Source organism: Bubalus kerabau, chromosome 6, assembly GCF_029407905.1.
Source record: "Bubalus kerabau isolate K-KA32 ecotype Philippines breed swamp buffalo chromosome 6, PCC_UOA_SB_1v2, whole genome shotgun sequence".
Taxonomy (NCBI): domain Eukaryota; kingdom Metazoa; phylum Chordata; class Mammalia; order Artiodactyla; family Bovidae; genus Bubalus; species Bubalus kerabau.
In genome coordinates, this window is record NC_073629.1 from 98,144,501 (window position 1) to 98,162,049 (window position 17,549).

General features: G+C 47.3%; 1 protein-coding gene across 1 annotated transcript in view; it reads left to right on the forward strand.

Moving 5' to 3' along the window:
- AGBL4 (AGBL carboxypeptidase 4) overlaps positions 1–17,549 on the forward strand; it is a 1,384,238-nt gene that overhangs the window by 1,248,662 nt on the left and 118,027 nt on the right. Inside the window, exons 7-8 of the mRNA XM_055587120.1 lie at positions 932–1,021; positions 12,648–12,762. Coding sequence (XP_055443095.1) covers positions 932–1,021; positions 12,648–12,762 — 205 coding nt within the window. The remainder of the gene's footprint in view (positions 1–931; positions 1,022–12,647; positions 12,763–17,549) is intronic.

Here is a 17,549-nt window from a genome sequence, read left to right on the forward strand (position 1 = left end):
CAAGGCCAAACAGAATTGGATTCTAATCTCAGATCTACTCTATGTAGCTGTGTAGGTAGAACTTGAACAAATTATATAAGCTGTCTGAGCCTCAGTTTCTGCCCCAATAAAAGGAATATTGATTGTCATGTTTCTGTAAGGATAATAAATAATGTATACAACCTGCCTGGCACCAGTTGCTAATTAAATGGCAGCTGTTATTACTAATGTAAATAGCTACCTTCTTTACTCCATCATTTACTGAATTTTTACTGTGCACTCAGCAATATGTTGGAGAAGGCAATGGCACCCTACTCCTGCCTGGAAAATCCCATGGACGGAGGAGCCTGGTGGGCTGCAGTCCATGGGGTCGTTAACAGTCAGACACGACTGAGCGACTTCCCTTTCACTTTTCACTTTCATGCGTTGGAGAAGGAAATGGCAACCCACTCCAGTGTTCTTGCCTAGAGAATCCCAAGGACAGGGGAGCCTGGTGGGCTGCTGTCTATGGATCACACAGAGTCAGACACGACTGAAGTGACTCAGCGGCAGCAGCAATATGTAAGCCTGTTTAATTATGACAACAACCCTATGAAGAAAGTCTTATTATCCGCATGTATGGAGCAGCACACTGCATCTCAGGATACATAACTTGCCTAGTTTCACAGTCAGTGCATCTGGGATTTGATTTTGCTCATATGACTTCTTTAGATGATTGTGCTACTAATATGGTCAACTGCACAAAAGAACAGGAATGTGGTTTTTAATATTGGGTAACAAGGGACGTAATACAATAATTTATCAGCAATGGCTAGGCCTTAGAGGTTGAGCAAACCCAATGATTTAAGAGAGAAATGGAGAGAACCGTTTTCCTCCGCCTTTGCCCCACATAACAACTCCCCTCTGAAATTTCCCCTCCTCCTTAGCAACCTTCTTCCACTTTACCTTCCAGACAACCTTCGGGAGGGGGCAGAGCAGAAGGTGGTATTCATCACAGGACGAGTCCACCCAGGGGAAACACCCTCTTCATTCGTGTGTCAAGGTAAGTTGCAAGACCTCATGAGCGTACTGTGCCTCCCTCCGTGTCCAGCTGGGGCACTGCTGGCCTCTGGGACCATGTGGCCACATGCAGAGTCCTTATCTTGGGTGACAGTTTACTTCACTTCTCAAGAGGCTACACCCGATCCCCATTAGTAGTTGTTCCACTAGATGTTTATGGACTACATGTACGCATGGAAGAATGGATGAATGAACAGACAGATGGGTGGATGTGCAAATGAATAGGAAGGGCTCAATATAGTTCTCCTGTATTTGCAACACTGAGGATGAGTCATAGAGTTGTTTGCACTTCCTAGCTTGGTTTCACTAGTTTCCTGCTGCTGCTGCTAAGTCACTTCAGTCGTGTCCGACTCTGTGCGATCCCATAGATGGCAGCCCACCAGGCTCCCCCATCCCTGGGATTCTCCAGGCAACAACACTGGAGTGGGTTGCCATTTCCTTCTCCAATGCAGGAAAGTGAAAAGTGAAAGTGAAGTCGCTCAGTCGTGTCTGACTCCTAGCGACCCCATGGACTGCAGCCTACCAGGCTTCTCTGTCCATGGGATTTTCCAGGCAAAAGTACTGGAGTGGGGTGCCATAGCCTTCTCTGTCACTAGTCTCCAGTAGTTTACAAAAATAAAAAATCTGGCCTCCTCCCACCCACTATTACCACCAGAAAGAAAAAAGAAAAAAAACAAAATCTGGTCCCAGGTCAATGTGTATATTGACAAAAGTGTGGTAGACTGGGGAAGTAAGAATTGAAAATTATCTACTTACTTGTTCATTCAATCAGTCACTTAACGACTTTTGAAATACTGATCATGAACAGGAATGTATGCTTCATATCAGACAACCAGAGGTAATTTCTCTTCTCAAATATATCTTTTTAAGATTGAACTTTTATTATTTAGTAGTTAACATATAAAATATATATTTAGCCAGCAGTATATATACATGCATGTGTGTATATATATATATGTGTGTGTGTGTGTGTATCAATTAGTAGCAATATAAATATGAACAACCTCAGATATGTAAATGATACCCCTCTAATGGCAATAAGTAAAGAAGAACTAAAGAGCCTCTTGATGAGGGTGAAAGAGGAGAGTGAAGAAGCCGGTTTAAAACTCAACATTCAAAAAAATAAAATCATGGCATCAGGTTCCATCATTTCATGGCAAATAGATAGGGAAAAAATAGAAACAGTGACAGATTTTATTTTCTTGGACTCCAAAATCACTGCAGATGGTGACTGCAGTCACAAAATTAAAAGACACTTGTTCCTTGGAAGAAAAGCTATGAGAAACCTAGATAGCATATTAAAAAGCAGAGACATCAGTTTGCCAACAAAGGTCCATATAGTCAAAGGTATGGTTTTTCCAGTAGTAATGTATGGATGTGAGAGTTGGACCATAAAGAAAGCTGAGTGCCAAAGAATTGATGCTTTTGAACTGTGGTGTTGAAGAAGACTTTAGAGAGTCCCTTGGACTGCAAGGAGATCAAACCCATCAATCCTAAAGGAAACCAACCCTGAATATTCATCAGAGGGACTGAAGCTGAAACTGAAGCTCCAATATTTTGGCCACCTGATACAAAAAGTCATTGGAAAAGACTCTGATGCTGGGAAAGATTGAGGGCAGGAGAAGTGGGCAACAGAGGATAAGATGGTTGGATGGCATCACCAACTCAATGGGCATGAATCTGAGCAAACTCGAGGAGATGATGAAGGACAGGGAAGCTTGGCCAAGCACTATTCTAAGCACTTTCCATATTTTATGTTATTTTGTTGATTTAACCTAATATTTTGGATTTATGTGATTATATTAAGTTTTCTATGTCAGAGAAACTAATATTAGCTGTATTTTTACATATGAAAAAACAGAATTTGGGGGAAGTTAAGTAATTTATCTCGTTTTTGTCTCAAAATGACCATGAGGTCAAAAGGATATGATAAAACCAATGGAGGTGAGACAGCAAGCTGCTCTGGAAATAATGGCTATTTGCCATCAGACAGTCTTGGGGTCAAATACTGGCTCTGCCACTTCCTAGCAGTTCAGTTTCCTCAAGTGTAAATAATAATAATGGATTGGCCCAAAAGTTCATTTGGGTTTTTCATTATATCTCATGGAAAAAGTCAAATGAACATTTTGGGCAGCCCAATATACCAATACCTATCTGCAATGGCTGTTATGAAGCTGGCATGAGATGAATGTAAACAGACTCCCAGTCCTGTGACTGGCATGCAGCAGACCCTCAACAGATGTCACCCGTTCCTCATGGGGATCTGAGAAGAGGAGGCAGGTAATCTGCTTGGTAAACTGTAAGGCACTCTGCAAACACATAGGGTCTTCTTTTCCCAGCTCAAGTTCTTACAGGGCTGTGGTCAGGCACTGCTGCCTCCCTCTTTGTTTCAGACAAGAAGCCTGCGCTTCAGAGGGAGGGAGTGATCACCCAAAGATAAGAAGCTCAGAGGCTTGGCTAGGGGTTCTGGATCCCCCAGTCAGCCACCTTGGCTGCCTCCTTGGCATCTCACTTCCAGCTTCCTTCTTCCCCTGTCCTTGCAATAACCTCTCCCAGGGCAATCCGGATTGTACCACCTCCTTTACTGGCAGCCATCTGTCCGTTACTAATCTTGGCAGCAGCCCTAGTCCCCCAGCTGATCAGATGCAACTATTTTGTCCTTGTTTGTGAAAAGACAGTAGCCTTATTATTGATACTTTATCCCGGCAACCCAAGCTCCCATACCTGCCCCCTCTGTGGGCAGCAGACAGAGGTCAGGATCACCATCCTTTTCACAGATGAGGCCTCAAGCACAGAGAAGTCTGTAGTTCTCAGGTGCTCTCCCCCTTAACCCTGCCTTCCCCCAAGAGGAGGCTGAGTGGTGCTGAGTTTATCAATGGCCTCAAGCTGTACTGCAGCTTTTCAACCAGCTCTTTAGTCTTTGGCAGAGATTTTGAATGCCTTCCACCACCTTCTCAAGGTCACCTCCAAACTCCTCAGCATGACATTGACAATTCTCCATGACCTGGCTCTTGCCACATCTCACTATATGCCAGTCCCACACACAACCTAATCCCTGGAAGAACTCTCTTCTTCCCACCACTGGGCTTCTGCATCTGCTGCTCCTCTGCCTAGAAAGTCTTGTGCCTACTCCTTGCCACCTGGCAAACACCCCCTCCTCTCCCAAGGTTCATTTCAAGTACCTTCTCCGGGCCAAAGGATGTTCAAACTGCTGCACAATTGCACTCATCTCACATGCTAGCTGCTCAAAATCCTCCAAGTCAGCCTTAAACAGTACATGAATCAAGAATTTCCAGATGTTCAAACTGGATTTAGAAAAGGCAAATAAACCTGAGATCAAATTGCCAGCATCCATTGGATCATAGAAAAAGCAAGAGAATTCCTGAAAAACATCTACTTCTGCTTTATTCACTACACCAAAGCCTTTGACTGTGTGGATAATAATAAACTGTGGAAAATTCTTCAAGAGATGGGAATACCAGACCACCTTATCTGCCTCCTGAGAAATCTGTATGCAGGTCAAGAAGCAATAGTTAGAACCAAACATGGAATAACACACCGATTCCAAATTGGGAAAGGAGTATGTCAAGGCTGTATATTGTCACTCTGATTATTTAACTTCTTTGCAGAGAACATCATGCAAAATGCTGGGCTGGATGAAGCATAAGCCGGAATCCATATTGCTGGGAGAAATATGAATAACCTTAGGTATGCAGATGTCACCACCTTTATGGCAGAAAGCAAAGAGGAACTAAAGAACCTTTTGATGAAAGTGCAAGAGAGTGAAAAAGCTGCCTTAAAGCTCAACATTCAAAACCCGAAGATCATAGCATCCGATCCCATCACTTCATGGTAAATAGATAGGGGAAAAGTGGAAACAGTGACAGATTTTATTTTCTTGGACTCCAAAATCACTGAAGATGGTGACTGCAGCCATGAAATTGAAAGACGCTTGCTCCTTGGAAGAAAAGCTATAACCAATCTAGATAGCATATTGAAAAGCAGAGACATTACTTTGCCAACAAAGGTCCATCTAGTCAAAGCTATGGTTTTTCCAGTAGTCGTGTATGGATGTGAGAGTTGGACCATAAAGAAAGCTGAGTTCCAAAGAATTGATGCTTTTGAACTGTGGTGTTGGAGAAGACTTTAGAGTGTCCCTTGGACAGCAAGGAGATCCAACCAGTCCATCCCAAAGGAAATCAATCCTGAATATTCATTGGAAAGACTGATGCTGAAGCTGAAACTCCAATACTTTGGCTGTGTTCTGATGCAAAGAACTGACTCACTAGAAAAGACCCTGATGCTGGAAAGATTTAAGGCAGGAGGAGAAGGGGAAGACAGAGGATGAGATGGTTAGATGGCATCACCAACTCAATGGACATGAGTTTGAACAAGCTCTGGGAGATGGTGAAGGACAGGGAATCCTGGCATGCTGAAGCCCATGGGGTCGCAAAGAGTCAGACACGACAGAGCGACTGAACTGAACTGGGCCCCCTGACCCTGACCCTTCAACCCTCTGCCTTGGCTCTGCATTGTGAGTTGCTCAGTGGTCATCTTTTTTGCCCCAGTTTGTTACATGTTTGTTTTGCATTTTTTTGTTCTCCCTCTAAACCTGAGCTTTCTAAGGCCCAGGGCTGGATCTTAGAGTGCCATTTTCTGCATTTGTGAAATGGGCATTGTCTTATTCACCTCATGGGACTGTTTGAGGAGCAAACTCTGTCTTGGCTTAGGATACTAAATCTGAGTTCAGAAAGAGGAACCTCCAGTTCACACAGTCAGTAAAGTGCAGGAAGAGCTTTGAAGTTGGGTCTCCCAAGCCTTTACCCTCTCAGGGGTGGGAAGCACTAGAAGGCCAAGCTTCTCACCTGGAAGAACTCAGTGCTCAGGCTGCCCCACAGCATCCAATGTACATGTGCGGGTGAGGCTGCGCAGGCTCAGGGGGTGAGGTGGCGTGCCCAGGACCACACAGCTAATCCATGGTGGATGTGGCCCTGGGGCCTGTCTCCCAGATCCTGGTCTTCCTCTGTCCCCATCTCTGTAACTTTCCCTTGAGACACACAGTTCATCCTTCCTGAGACAGCTGAACACAGGCAGCGTTTCCCCACTTCGCCAGTGAGGAACGGAGACAGGGTCTTCCCCGAAGGTCTCCCAGCCCCCTGGGGACACCCTAGACTACAGCCACACGGGGTGCAGCTCAAGCTCTCTTCCCCAGACCCAGGTCTCAGCTGGACCCCTCCCCAGCCTTCCTTGTTCTGGGGAGGGCGATATAATCTAAGGCCTGAGAGGATGAGAACCTTTGGTTCTGTTAACTCTTTTTCCCTATTAACCGGCTCCGTGACCTTGAGCAGAGGACAGACATGTGAGGTCTGGTCATCCCCATCTGGCTGGGACCTCGGTTCTCGCAGCCGAGCTGCTGCTGCGCCTGCTGCTGGGAGCAGAGTGAAGTCCTGTTGCGGCAGAGCTCGACATGGGTGGCATTTAGGGGGCAGGGCTGTGACTTTCTCAAGGCTCTGCTTGGTGGGGGGACGGCTGCTTCCCCAAACCCCCACCCTTGGCCTCCGGGCAGCTGAACTGTCCTCCCTCTGGAGCTCCCATGTGAGAGGTCAAGGCCACCTCTGCATGGTCCTGTAGCAGCATGTGTGTGAGCTGGGTCTCTGGAGCCTCGCTGCCTGGAACCAAACCTCAGCCCTCCCACTCCGTACAGGGTGACCTTGGGGATGTTCCACAACCTCTCCGGGTCTCAGTCCCTTTTTCTCTAAAGGGAAATAATAATAGGAATTCTGCCTCAGAGGGTTGTTGTGGAGATGAAATGAGTTCGTGTCCATAAAACATGTAAGATGGTGCTTGGTGTGCAGTCAGCGCTGAGTAAGTACTATTTATAGAGAGGGAGGCAGCAATGATGGGGTGTCTTCCAGGTGCCCAGAGTGCTTCCTCTAATCCTCACTGGGAACCCAAACCCAGGTGTGTGACTCCTGTACCCCGTGTGCTGCCTTCCTTCCTCGGCTCCTTCCCCAAAAGAGCCATTAGTTCACCCCTTCCATTTACCTGCTGGGAGACCCGGCTGCAAGTTAGAAGTTTGGCCTGGACTTGATCTCAGGTCCAGGGAGTGTTCTTGTCCTGAAGCTTCCTGGAGTTGATGGGACATCGCTCACTGAAAAGTCCCATCTGCAGAGCACTTGTCCACTCCAGGCCCTTTGTAAATGAATCCTTAAGCCCACCTGTGTGAAAGGCTGCCATGGAGAGGTACACCTACCTCTGGAGGTGGCTGGGCAGTGGGCACAGCTGAGGTTTCAGACTTGAGCCACCAGGACACCTGAGTCAGAGTCCCATCACTCTCATCCCCTCACTGGGACCCCCAACAAGTCCTTAACTCTCAGAGCCTGTTTCTCTGCCTATAAAATGGCACCAACCTGGTCCTCCAGGGCCTGCTGTGAGGATTTATGGAGCCCCCCTCCAGCTGCCAAGGGGCCCACCAGGCCCTCCCTTGGAAGCTCACTCCTCAGGGGTGTCCTGTGGGCCAGGCAAAGGATGGGGAGAACACGCATGTGTGTGCACACACACACTCACAACCACCAGGACACCAATACACATGCTCATACAATACACACACACACTCTCTCTCTCACACACACAACCATCAGGACACCAGGACCAAGCACAAGCTAAGACTGCCCACAGTGAAGTGGTGACCTTTGCCTCTTTCTCCCTCCTCTCTCTCATCATTTTCCTCCCTCCTCTATCCCGCACCTCTTCTTCATCTCCTCCTCCCACCTCTCTCCCATACAGCCTCATATATGCAGGAAACTAGACCCAGGAAGGGGTTGTCACGGGGCCTTTTGCTTTCCAAAGCTTGTCTTTTCGTATGTGAAATGGGCAGAGTTGGAGAAGGGAGGGTTAGAACTTAGACTCTGTGAATGTCAGGCTCTTCGGGGCCAGCCTTCCTGGGATTCCATAATCCGGGTCCTTGGGCTCAGCTACGGGCAGTCAGAGTAGAGCCTAGAGGACTCCTGTCACATGACCCACACTCAGCCCAGCAGAGACACCCCCCAACCCGACCCCAAATGTCCTGCTTCAAGCAGAGTGGGCTCTTCCCACTCTGTATCCTTCCTCTTAGCAGAGAGAGCAGCAATACCTTACACAGAACTCTCTAGAGAAAAATCATGCAGGCATATATCCAAATAATTTGTAAATCCCATGCAAATAGACTCCTGGCTCGTCCCATCTTGATTTCATGGCAATGGTACCACTTTGAAACCAGTAGAACTGGACTGAATCCCAGTCAGGCCCCTGGGAGACACTCAGCAAATGATGTCACCACCCCAACTTGGTTTCCCTGTCTGAAAAATGGAATCAATCCAGCTACTGAACATAGGAGTACCTGTCACTGGACCATCTCTTTTTCTTTGTGACTGCACCACACGGCTTGTGGGATCTTAATTCCCTGACCAGGGATTCAGCTTGTGCCCTCAGCAGTGAAAGCATGGATTCCTAGCCATTGGACAACCAGGAAGTTCCCGGGTCCATCTTTATTCATTCATTTCACACGTATCTATTGACCATTTGCCTTCCCCAGTGCTGAGCTGGGCACTGACAAAATCCTGGCCAAGAGCTAGAGCTGTGTCCTTGCCCTCCTGGAGCTCACAGCCTGGACAGAAGATAGATTTGCACAGCAGATGCAAGCCTCAGTCCCCCACACTCAGAGGTACTGAAACTACAATTTTCCTTACATTTCTAAAACTGAACTCAGTTTCCATTTCAAGGCCCCATTCTGCCAGGGGCCAGAAACTTAGTCTCTGTAATCTTGGTGTCACCTTTCCCCAAGGTTGTATGGTTTAAGCCAAGACTTCTGCTGCTCCTGGGGGTGGTAGACAAGTAGTCTTCTCATCAGTGTCATCATCTACCCGCAATGCTTACCCTCCATCAGGGGCATCCTTGTGACTCTCTGGGTCTTGGTCAGTGCAGAGCCCCTGCAGGTCACCAGCATGCCAGACCCTGGTTCCTGTGTGCAAGCCTCTTTATCTTTGCTGGCTCTCTGCTAGGTTCGTGCCCCTACTACTGCCTTTTCCACCTTCAGGACATCCATCCATTATTATTATTACTTCCCTCCAAACCGCATTTCAGGCTGCAGCCAGGGGAAACTATCTCCAAAGGCCAGATCTGACCCTGACCTTGGCAATGGCTCTCCTGAGCTGGTCATATTCTTCAGCAGGACCAGCAAGCCCCTATTTACCTCTCCTGCTTCTCTCTTAACATCTTCCCACCCCACACCTTCAGCCAAACCAAATAAGAGCAATTGAGTAAACAACACACTTCCTATGTGCTGGATACTTTGCTCACATTAACCAACTCAGATCCTTATAATACTAGTCTTCTTAATTGATGAGGAAACTGAGAAACAGGGAGGTTAAGGCCACAGATTTAGTCCAGTTTCAATGTCTGTGCCTTTAGTCATGAAGCTATGCCTCCTGGAACTGAAGAACTCTCTTAAGAAACAGGTTGTCTTCTGTCTCGCCTACTAATCTCTGTGTAAGACTTCCCCTGTCTGGAACACCATCTCCTGGCACCTCTTTCATCTGGTTCACTCTACTCATTCTTTAAGTTTCCACAATCCCTTCTTGACTCCCAGGCTTGGTCGGGAGACCCCGGGGTTCCTAGGGCTCCTTGTGCTGTTCCCATGAGAGCCTTTGTTGGTAGGAGCTGCTCTCCCCCCATGCACCCCTCTGAGCAGGAACCTATTACACATCTTGGAATGACAAGCTACTCCTGACATGGACCTGACCCTGTGAATGTTTATAGAATGAGTAATTATCAGCTCAACTAACACTCTACTTTGTCCAGGTCAAATGAATTTCTGGGGCTAATCTACCAGTGGGCATTTATTGGGCATCTGCTGCATGCCTGGCTCTGTACAGCAGGAGAAATAGCAATATTGAACCTTTAGTTGTGGTTTGTTTGATGCAGGTCATCATGGCCACGTGAGGTCGGCACAGGGCAGTGAGGTCGGCTACCCAGCTACCATTTCCAAACTCTGCCACTTTTCCTTCTCTTCCTCCACCCTGTCTAGCCCCCAGTCCTGCTTTCTTCCACCTTCCTGATGAAGGATCTGCAAACTTGTTTACTGAAGGGGCAGAGACTGATCTTCTGGGGGTGGATTATGTCTCCCAGAAGGAGGAAGTGTAGTCTCCTCATTTGACAGATGAGGATTCTGGTACTTTGAGGGAAAGGAATGAAGTAGGTGGAATCATAACCTGTCATTGTGGGAGGCATCCTTGGGAATTATTGTGTTCTTTCATCTAAGTTTAAAGATGAGCCAAAACTAGAACCCAGGTTCTCTGACTCCTGGTTTGTTGGCTTCTCCAGTTCAGTATCCTTGTTCCCAGATCCCACAGTCAGTTAGCTTCACAGACCACAACACCTAGTTCTAGGCTGCATTCTGATTTTTATTACCCCCACTGTGTTTCAACCTTTGATCTAAGTGACTTTATGAGAGCACATTCCAATGCTCAGGTGCTGGGACCAGCAGTCAAAATGCAGGAGTTCTAAGTCAGTCCCACAGAATTCTTCCAGATCGTTACCTCTATATCAGGATGAGGAAACTGGTCAGAGAAAGCTAACAACCAGTGAGGAGTCCATGCAGACCTCCAAGTCTGCACACTTTGCTTCCTTGGTCCATTCCATACTTGTGGCCCGTACTGGGGGATGGCATTTCCTCTCCACTCTTGCTCTGACATTTCTCCTCATTTTCCTCTTCACTTACCAACCCCTCCCCACACAAAATAAAAGTGAAAGATCTCCCAATTTCCTCCTCAATGGGAAAGATTCCTGTTGAACTGAGTCTGACCTTTAGCCAAGAGATGAGTCTAAAACTTCGGCTTTCCTTGCCCCACACTCACTCTGGGTGGCTGCAGCCTCCGGTCTGGGTTTGTTTCCTCTCGTCCTCTTATTAGCTGCCTAATCGGCAGCACAATTAATCTGCTCATCTGTGAAGGAGGATGGCTTACAGTGAGCTGCTCCATTTCCAGAAGCCATTCTCTGAGGCAGCATGGCCAGGCCCTGAGCACTGTCTGGCTCCTTGATGGAGGGCTGCCCCGGGAGCTGGGGTCAATTAGTGGACAGATTAAGCAATTATTAGCCCCTAACAAGGGTGCTTGGCATCATTACCCTGCCTATTTACTGGCAAACCACAGCTTTCATATGAAAACCAACAAATAAATTAGGGCATCTGGTCTACCGCCGCGTCAGCCATGCAGTAAATGATGTCCAACTGGCTCTCGGCTGCCAATGGATTCTCAGCCCAAGATATCCCTCCCTGGTCACAGCAGCTCTGGACCGTGCCACAGAGTGACTTATCATTCCAAGAGCTAAGTGCCCGCCACTGGGCACATGAATTGTTCTTAGTTACCCCACTGCTTCCTTCTGTCTGGCTGTCAAAACCTACATACCTTTCAGGGCCCAGCTCAAAGCTTCTTTCTCCTTGATACATTTTCTGCTCTCTCCAGCAGGGGAAGAGCTCTCTCAGTTCTCCTTCTGTGCTTTTGGAAGGGTTGTGTGCTCTCCTGTCACTTTCCAGCATAGCAGGCATCTCAAGGAATGCCAGAGTTCCATTTTGTCTATTTTTTTCAGGTCTCCGAGGAATAAGTAGAAACATGGAGAGGGTCGAGGCAAAGACTCAGTTCTTGTTTTCTTACCTCATCCCCTATAGATGTGTGCAGGCCATGGCCAGGACATCAACAAAGGTGGTGACAGGGTCAGGTTTGGGCTTCAGGACAATCCCTCTGGCTGTAGTGATAAGGGCACCTTCTAGAGGTTTTTGCTGTCACCTAGGCCAGCTCTGGTTGCTCTCATCCAGGCTAGATGTGATGGTGGCCTAGAACAGAAGAGAGGCAGGGGGATGGAGATGAGGGGCAGATTTGCTAGTTTCAGAGAAGAGACTCAGGGACTGCCTGACTATAGGAAAAGAGTCATGGAGGAGACAGTCCTAAATCTGGTGACCAGGAGGCAAGGTGGTGTTTGTCCTAGTGAGAATCCCAGAAGGCAGCCAGCACTGGAGTCTGGAAACAGGGGACCCTTTAAGTGGGGAAAGGAGTAGAGTTGGGGGTATTGACAAAACCTCCCTGTCTTTTTGTGACTTCTCTCTGTTTCCCGGTGTACTCATCAGCCTCATGAGGACTGAGACCTCTTAAGGTCCTCAGCCCCACAATCATCCAAACTAATGTCAGCCTTTAGCTAGTAGTGGACCCATTAGGGAGCAACTCTGCTTTTATTGTTCAGAGTTATCCTGCCTCTCCCCATCTCTGTCTGTCAAGACTCCAAGGCATAGCTCACATGCTGTCTTTTCCTGGAGGCCCTTCCTGTGCTCTTGAGCAGGACATGCTGTCCTCCAGGCCTTGAACTTCAATATTATATCTTGATCTGTCTCCTGGAAACAGAGATATTATTTGTAAAATTCACTGGGCAATACCTAATTCATAGCCATGTACCCACAGTGGCTAACAACATAGGCCCCCAAATCACCTATTGATCTCTCACTGTTTTTCCCAGCTGAGGAAAGGTGCTCCCTCCTTCCTGAAATATGTTGACACTAACCCAGATGCTTCTTTTTTTCCCAGGGATCATTGACTTCCTCATAAGCCAGCACCCTATTGCTCGTGTCCTACGGGAACACCTGGTCTTCAAGATTGCACCCATGCTCAACCCTGATGGTGTCTACCTGGGCAATTACAGGTGAGGGATGGGGGAGAATGCTTGGATGGTGGTGTGAAAGCAAGAAGAAAAAGGGGCTATGTTTTTGAGGAGCAATTTTCAGACTACCTATGATTTCATCAGAAGTTTCACCCCAGCTCCTGAGGATGTGATGAGCTGGCCTTGGCTAGTTCATGCCCAGTCCTGTGAGGTCACTTGCTGGAGTTTCCTGGGCAGTTTTCTGGATTAGGAACCAGGAGACCTAGTATCAGTTTTGGTGCCTACTTCCTGTGTAACCTTGGGGAATCCACTTTCCCTCTCTGATGCATTGCAGTTTCTCTAGCGTAATTAAGATAATAATTACTTACCTGGCAGGGCACTTGTGAGCATCAGTGCTCACAAAGAAACAGTGGCAATGAATGTGCTTTTGAGCATATGGTGGTGATGACAGTTACCATTTTGTTTCTGGATTTCTTCTTGGAGATTATTAATGAAGGAGAGCAGCAGCCTGCATCATGTGGGCAGCATTTCTCTTTGGTGTGAGCATACTGGCCGGCCCCACACTCATTCATGCACTTTACATCTTGAGCTCTTTCTCCTGGCTTAGCCCCATAATTTACAGCTGAAAATTCCACTGCCCGGGGAACCATCTGCTGAGAGAACATTGAATCCTCTGAGAGAGAGTGTGTTATTAGCCTTATTTCACCTTTGAGGCAACAGACTGGCCAAAGTCACACAACCAGTAAATCATTGACTAACTTCATCACCCAAATTATACAGTGTGAGAGCTGATTGGTCCTAGAATTCCCAAGGTAACATTCAAGCGCCCCAGCTTTGATGTAAGACTCTGTGTGACCTGTTGCCTCACCCCCCCCACCTTCTAGTCTTAGAATCGTTGCTCTGGCCACTCTAAGGAAGGCCTGGTTCCTTACACAGGTCCTGTTGGTCCATAAAGGCCCTCTGTCCAGGGCTTCCTAGTCTCGTCCTCATGTCACTTTGTGTGATTTTGTGTTAGTTGCTCAGTGGTATCCGACTCCTTGTGACCCCATGGACAGTAGCCCATCAGGCTTCTCTGTTCATGGAATTCTCCAGGCAAGACTACTGGAGTGGATAGCCATTCCCTTCTCCAGATCGTCCCAACTCAGGGATCGAACTCAGGTCTCCTGCACTGCAGGCAGATTCTTTACTCTCTGAACTACCAGGGAAGACCCCTCATCTCACTAATCCTTCCTTGCAACTCAGTTTGTACATCTTCTTCTGAAAAACATCCCCCAACCCCCCAAAAAGAACTGGCCATTCCCTTCTCTGAGCTCCCACAGGCCTGCCTATTGAATGTCTTACCCCATTGCAAGGACCCCAAGGTCCTAAAACCACCAGAGGGGAAGCACTGAGCCTTAATGGTCCTTGTGTTCCCCAGTGCCTATCATCAAGGGTCAGCATGTAGTAGATGCTCAAAAAGAGTTTGGTGGATACAAAAAAAAAAAAAGAGATGACTTTCCTGATGAAGGCACGGAGGTTCAGAGATCAAATGGGACTTGCCCAAGGTCAGTGGCAGAGCTCAGACCAGAACCCACGTTTCCTGACATCCCATCAGGTCCTTTTGAAACAGAGCTGGTTTAATGCTTTCCCAGAGTGTGGCAGTTGGGTCCACAGAGGCTTCCTAGTACCCCTGGGTATGAGTTAGACAGAACCCACGGGAGGCATGATGCCTTAATTAAAGACGGTTTTGCTTCCTCTTAATTGGCTCAAGTCATGGTTCATTAGCACTGGCAGGTTTTATGGCTGCTGCAGGCCTGGGAGCAGTGCCTTTCCACCTTTCCTGGACAGAATGCAATGTTGGCGATAATGGTGGTGGAAAGACCATTTGATTGATGTTAACATTTCTGGTTAATTACAAGAGCAGCCATGGTCAGAGAGAGGTCAGTACTGTCCATTCCACATACTTATTTATGTCATCATATGCTGTCTGGGGATGACCAGTTAGAAAGAGGTCTTTGACCTTGGCCAAAATGCCTCCTCTTTCTGGGCTTCAGATGACCATTGGGGGTGGTGCTGGGGCAGTAACTGCTTCCTATATGTCCCCAAGCTGTCCAGGTTTTGTGAATTGGGCCTTTCAGGATAAAAGAATTCCACCCCTCAGAAATGGTTCTGTACTGAAGTTTAAAATCTCAGCCTTCTCCCAATGAGAGTATGTGATTCTCATTACAAGAGTTGAAGAAAATCTATAACCACAGGCATTAATCCTCATGCTAAAACAGCTCTAAGTAGCAACAAAAAGCCTATCAATCATGAAAATTCACCATTAAATATTTGGGGGATGTGAAAAATAATAATCAAGCCTACAAATGGAGAGTTTCAAGGTACCTTAGAGGTTCTGTAGGCCAGCCCCTCACAGAGCTACCCTACAGACCACAGCACAGTGTCCCATGGTTTGGTGGGACTTGCCCAGGCATTATAGGGGGAGAATGGATTTAGAGTTCAAGTAAATTTGGGAAACATACAGTTAGGCAAAGTTAAAAACTCTCTTCTACACTAAGATTTTTCCATTTTGAATACGCTAGTAAACAGGAATCCCAAGTGGGGAATACAGTGTTCAGTGTTTCCCAAAGAAATCCCTTTCCCCACCACCCCTCACCTGCTCCACCACCACCCTGTCCCCAGGGGGGGTTGGGGATTATAAAACACCTGGAGCATGCCAGTCCAAGAATTCTGCTTGCTCATCCCCCAGTGCCATGTCAGGCGCTCACACACTTGTCTCATTTAATGCTAGCAGCAACTCTGTGAAGAAGGATCTTTGTGAGGCTTTCTATGCTTGCAAACAATAAAAATCTACTCCATGCCCTCCAGGTGCCTCTTCTGCCCCCACCCCTCCTCCTCTTTTTCCTTCTCTTTTTCTTCTCCTATGCTCAAGAACCATGTAATCGAATCTAGAAAGAGGAGTCCAATTTCCCAGCTTTGATCATGCAAAGCTGTCTGATTCTTTGTGACCCCATGGAGTATACAATCCATGGAATTCTCTAGGCCAGAATACTGGAGTGGGTAGCCGTTCCCTTCTCCAGGGCATCTTCCCAATCCAGGGATCGAACCAGGCTCTGCTATATTGCAGGTGGATTCTTTACCAGTTAAGCTACCAAGAAAGCCCTATTTTAATAATACAAGTACCAATACCATGGTATTTGTAGTAAAATAGACAAGGTGCACTCTAGCATTTAATGGCCGATGATGACACCTGTCCCATGATAGATGATGTACTTTATGTAGAAGAGCAGCAGTGTTTACTTACTAGACTCCTATGTGTTCTCCCAGACTCTGGATTACGGGAGGAGCAGAGAGAACCAGGGTTATAGCAGCCACCGTACACTCTCTGGCAGCCCTCTATAACAGGAGCTGGTGTAACAGGAGATAACAACCGTATTATGGTGTCTAATAAAAACACAGGCCAACTATACTATCTGTCTCACTTTTGTTGTTTAGCTCCTAAGTTGTGTCTGACTCTCTTGAAATCCCATGGACTACAGCCCACAAGGCTCCTCTGTCTGTGGGATTTCCCAAGCAAGAATACTGGAGTGGTTTGCCATTTCCTTCTCCAGAGGATCTTCCTGACCCAGAGATCAAACCCCTGCCTCCTGCATTGACAGGTGGATTCTTTACCACTGAGTCACCAGGGAAGCCCTGTCTTTGCTGTCTCTGTCTCACTTACTACACTCCAATAAAACTGGCTATTTTCTTCAGTTTAGGTCTGAGATTTAATGCCACTTCACAGAAAGGCCAGGCTTCCCTAGTGGCTCAGAAGATAAAGAACCTGCCTACAATGCGGCAGATATGAGTTCAATCCCTGGGTCAAAAAGATCCCCTGGAGAAGGGAATGGCAGCCCACTCCAACATTCTTGCCTGGAGAATTCCATGGACAGAGGAGCCTGGCAGGCTATAGTCCATGGGGTCAGAAAGAGTCAGACATGACTGAGCGACTAATACACACACACACACACACACAGAGAAAGGCCTGCGTAGATTCTCCAATATAAATTAGGTTTCCCATTACGCTGTTTCAGAGCACCCTGAACTATCGTTTCAGAGCCCTTGCCCCAGTTTGTAATCATGTGCTTGTCTATTGAATGACTGTCTCCACCTCTAGACCGTAAGCTCCCTGAAGTCAGGACTTTATCCCCAAAGCCTGGCACAGTTCCCAGGACAGAACCAGCCTTTGATATATAATTATCCAAATGAGTCAATAAACTCCAGAGCAGTGCTTAGTAACTAGGAAATGGCACAGGGGCTTCCTTAATGCCTCCGACACTTAAAAATCTGCCTGCAGTGCAGGAGATATGGATTTGGTCTCTGGGTTGGGAAGATCCCCTGGAGAAGGAAATGGCTACCCGCTCCAGTATTCTTGCCTGGGGCTGTGTTCACAGGTAGCGCAATCATCACCAGATGCCCTCAGCTCCCAACCCTTTACTTTCAGCAACTCAGCCTCCTAACCCTGGTTGTTTTGACCTTATGCTGTTGTGACATAAACACTATAATGAGCTGCTCTAATGATTTAGGGAACTTTGGGTTCAGAGCCACACTTAGTTCTTGTACAGGGCATTACACTTAGAAACCACCTTGGATCATTACCACAGCTGTTTGAGAAAGGAAAGTCAGTTTTTATTATATCCATTTGAGCAAAGGGGAAACCAAGTCTGCAGAGGTGAAGAGCTGTGTTTAAGGTCCCTTGGTGTGTTCAGGGCTCCCTACACTTCCAGACACTGCCAGTGTCCTGCAAGCTGGAGGCAGAAGCAGAGAACTAGCGGACTAGCTTTCCCTACTCTCCTGAGCCTTCTCATCCT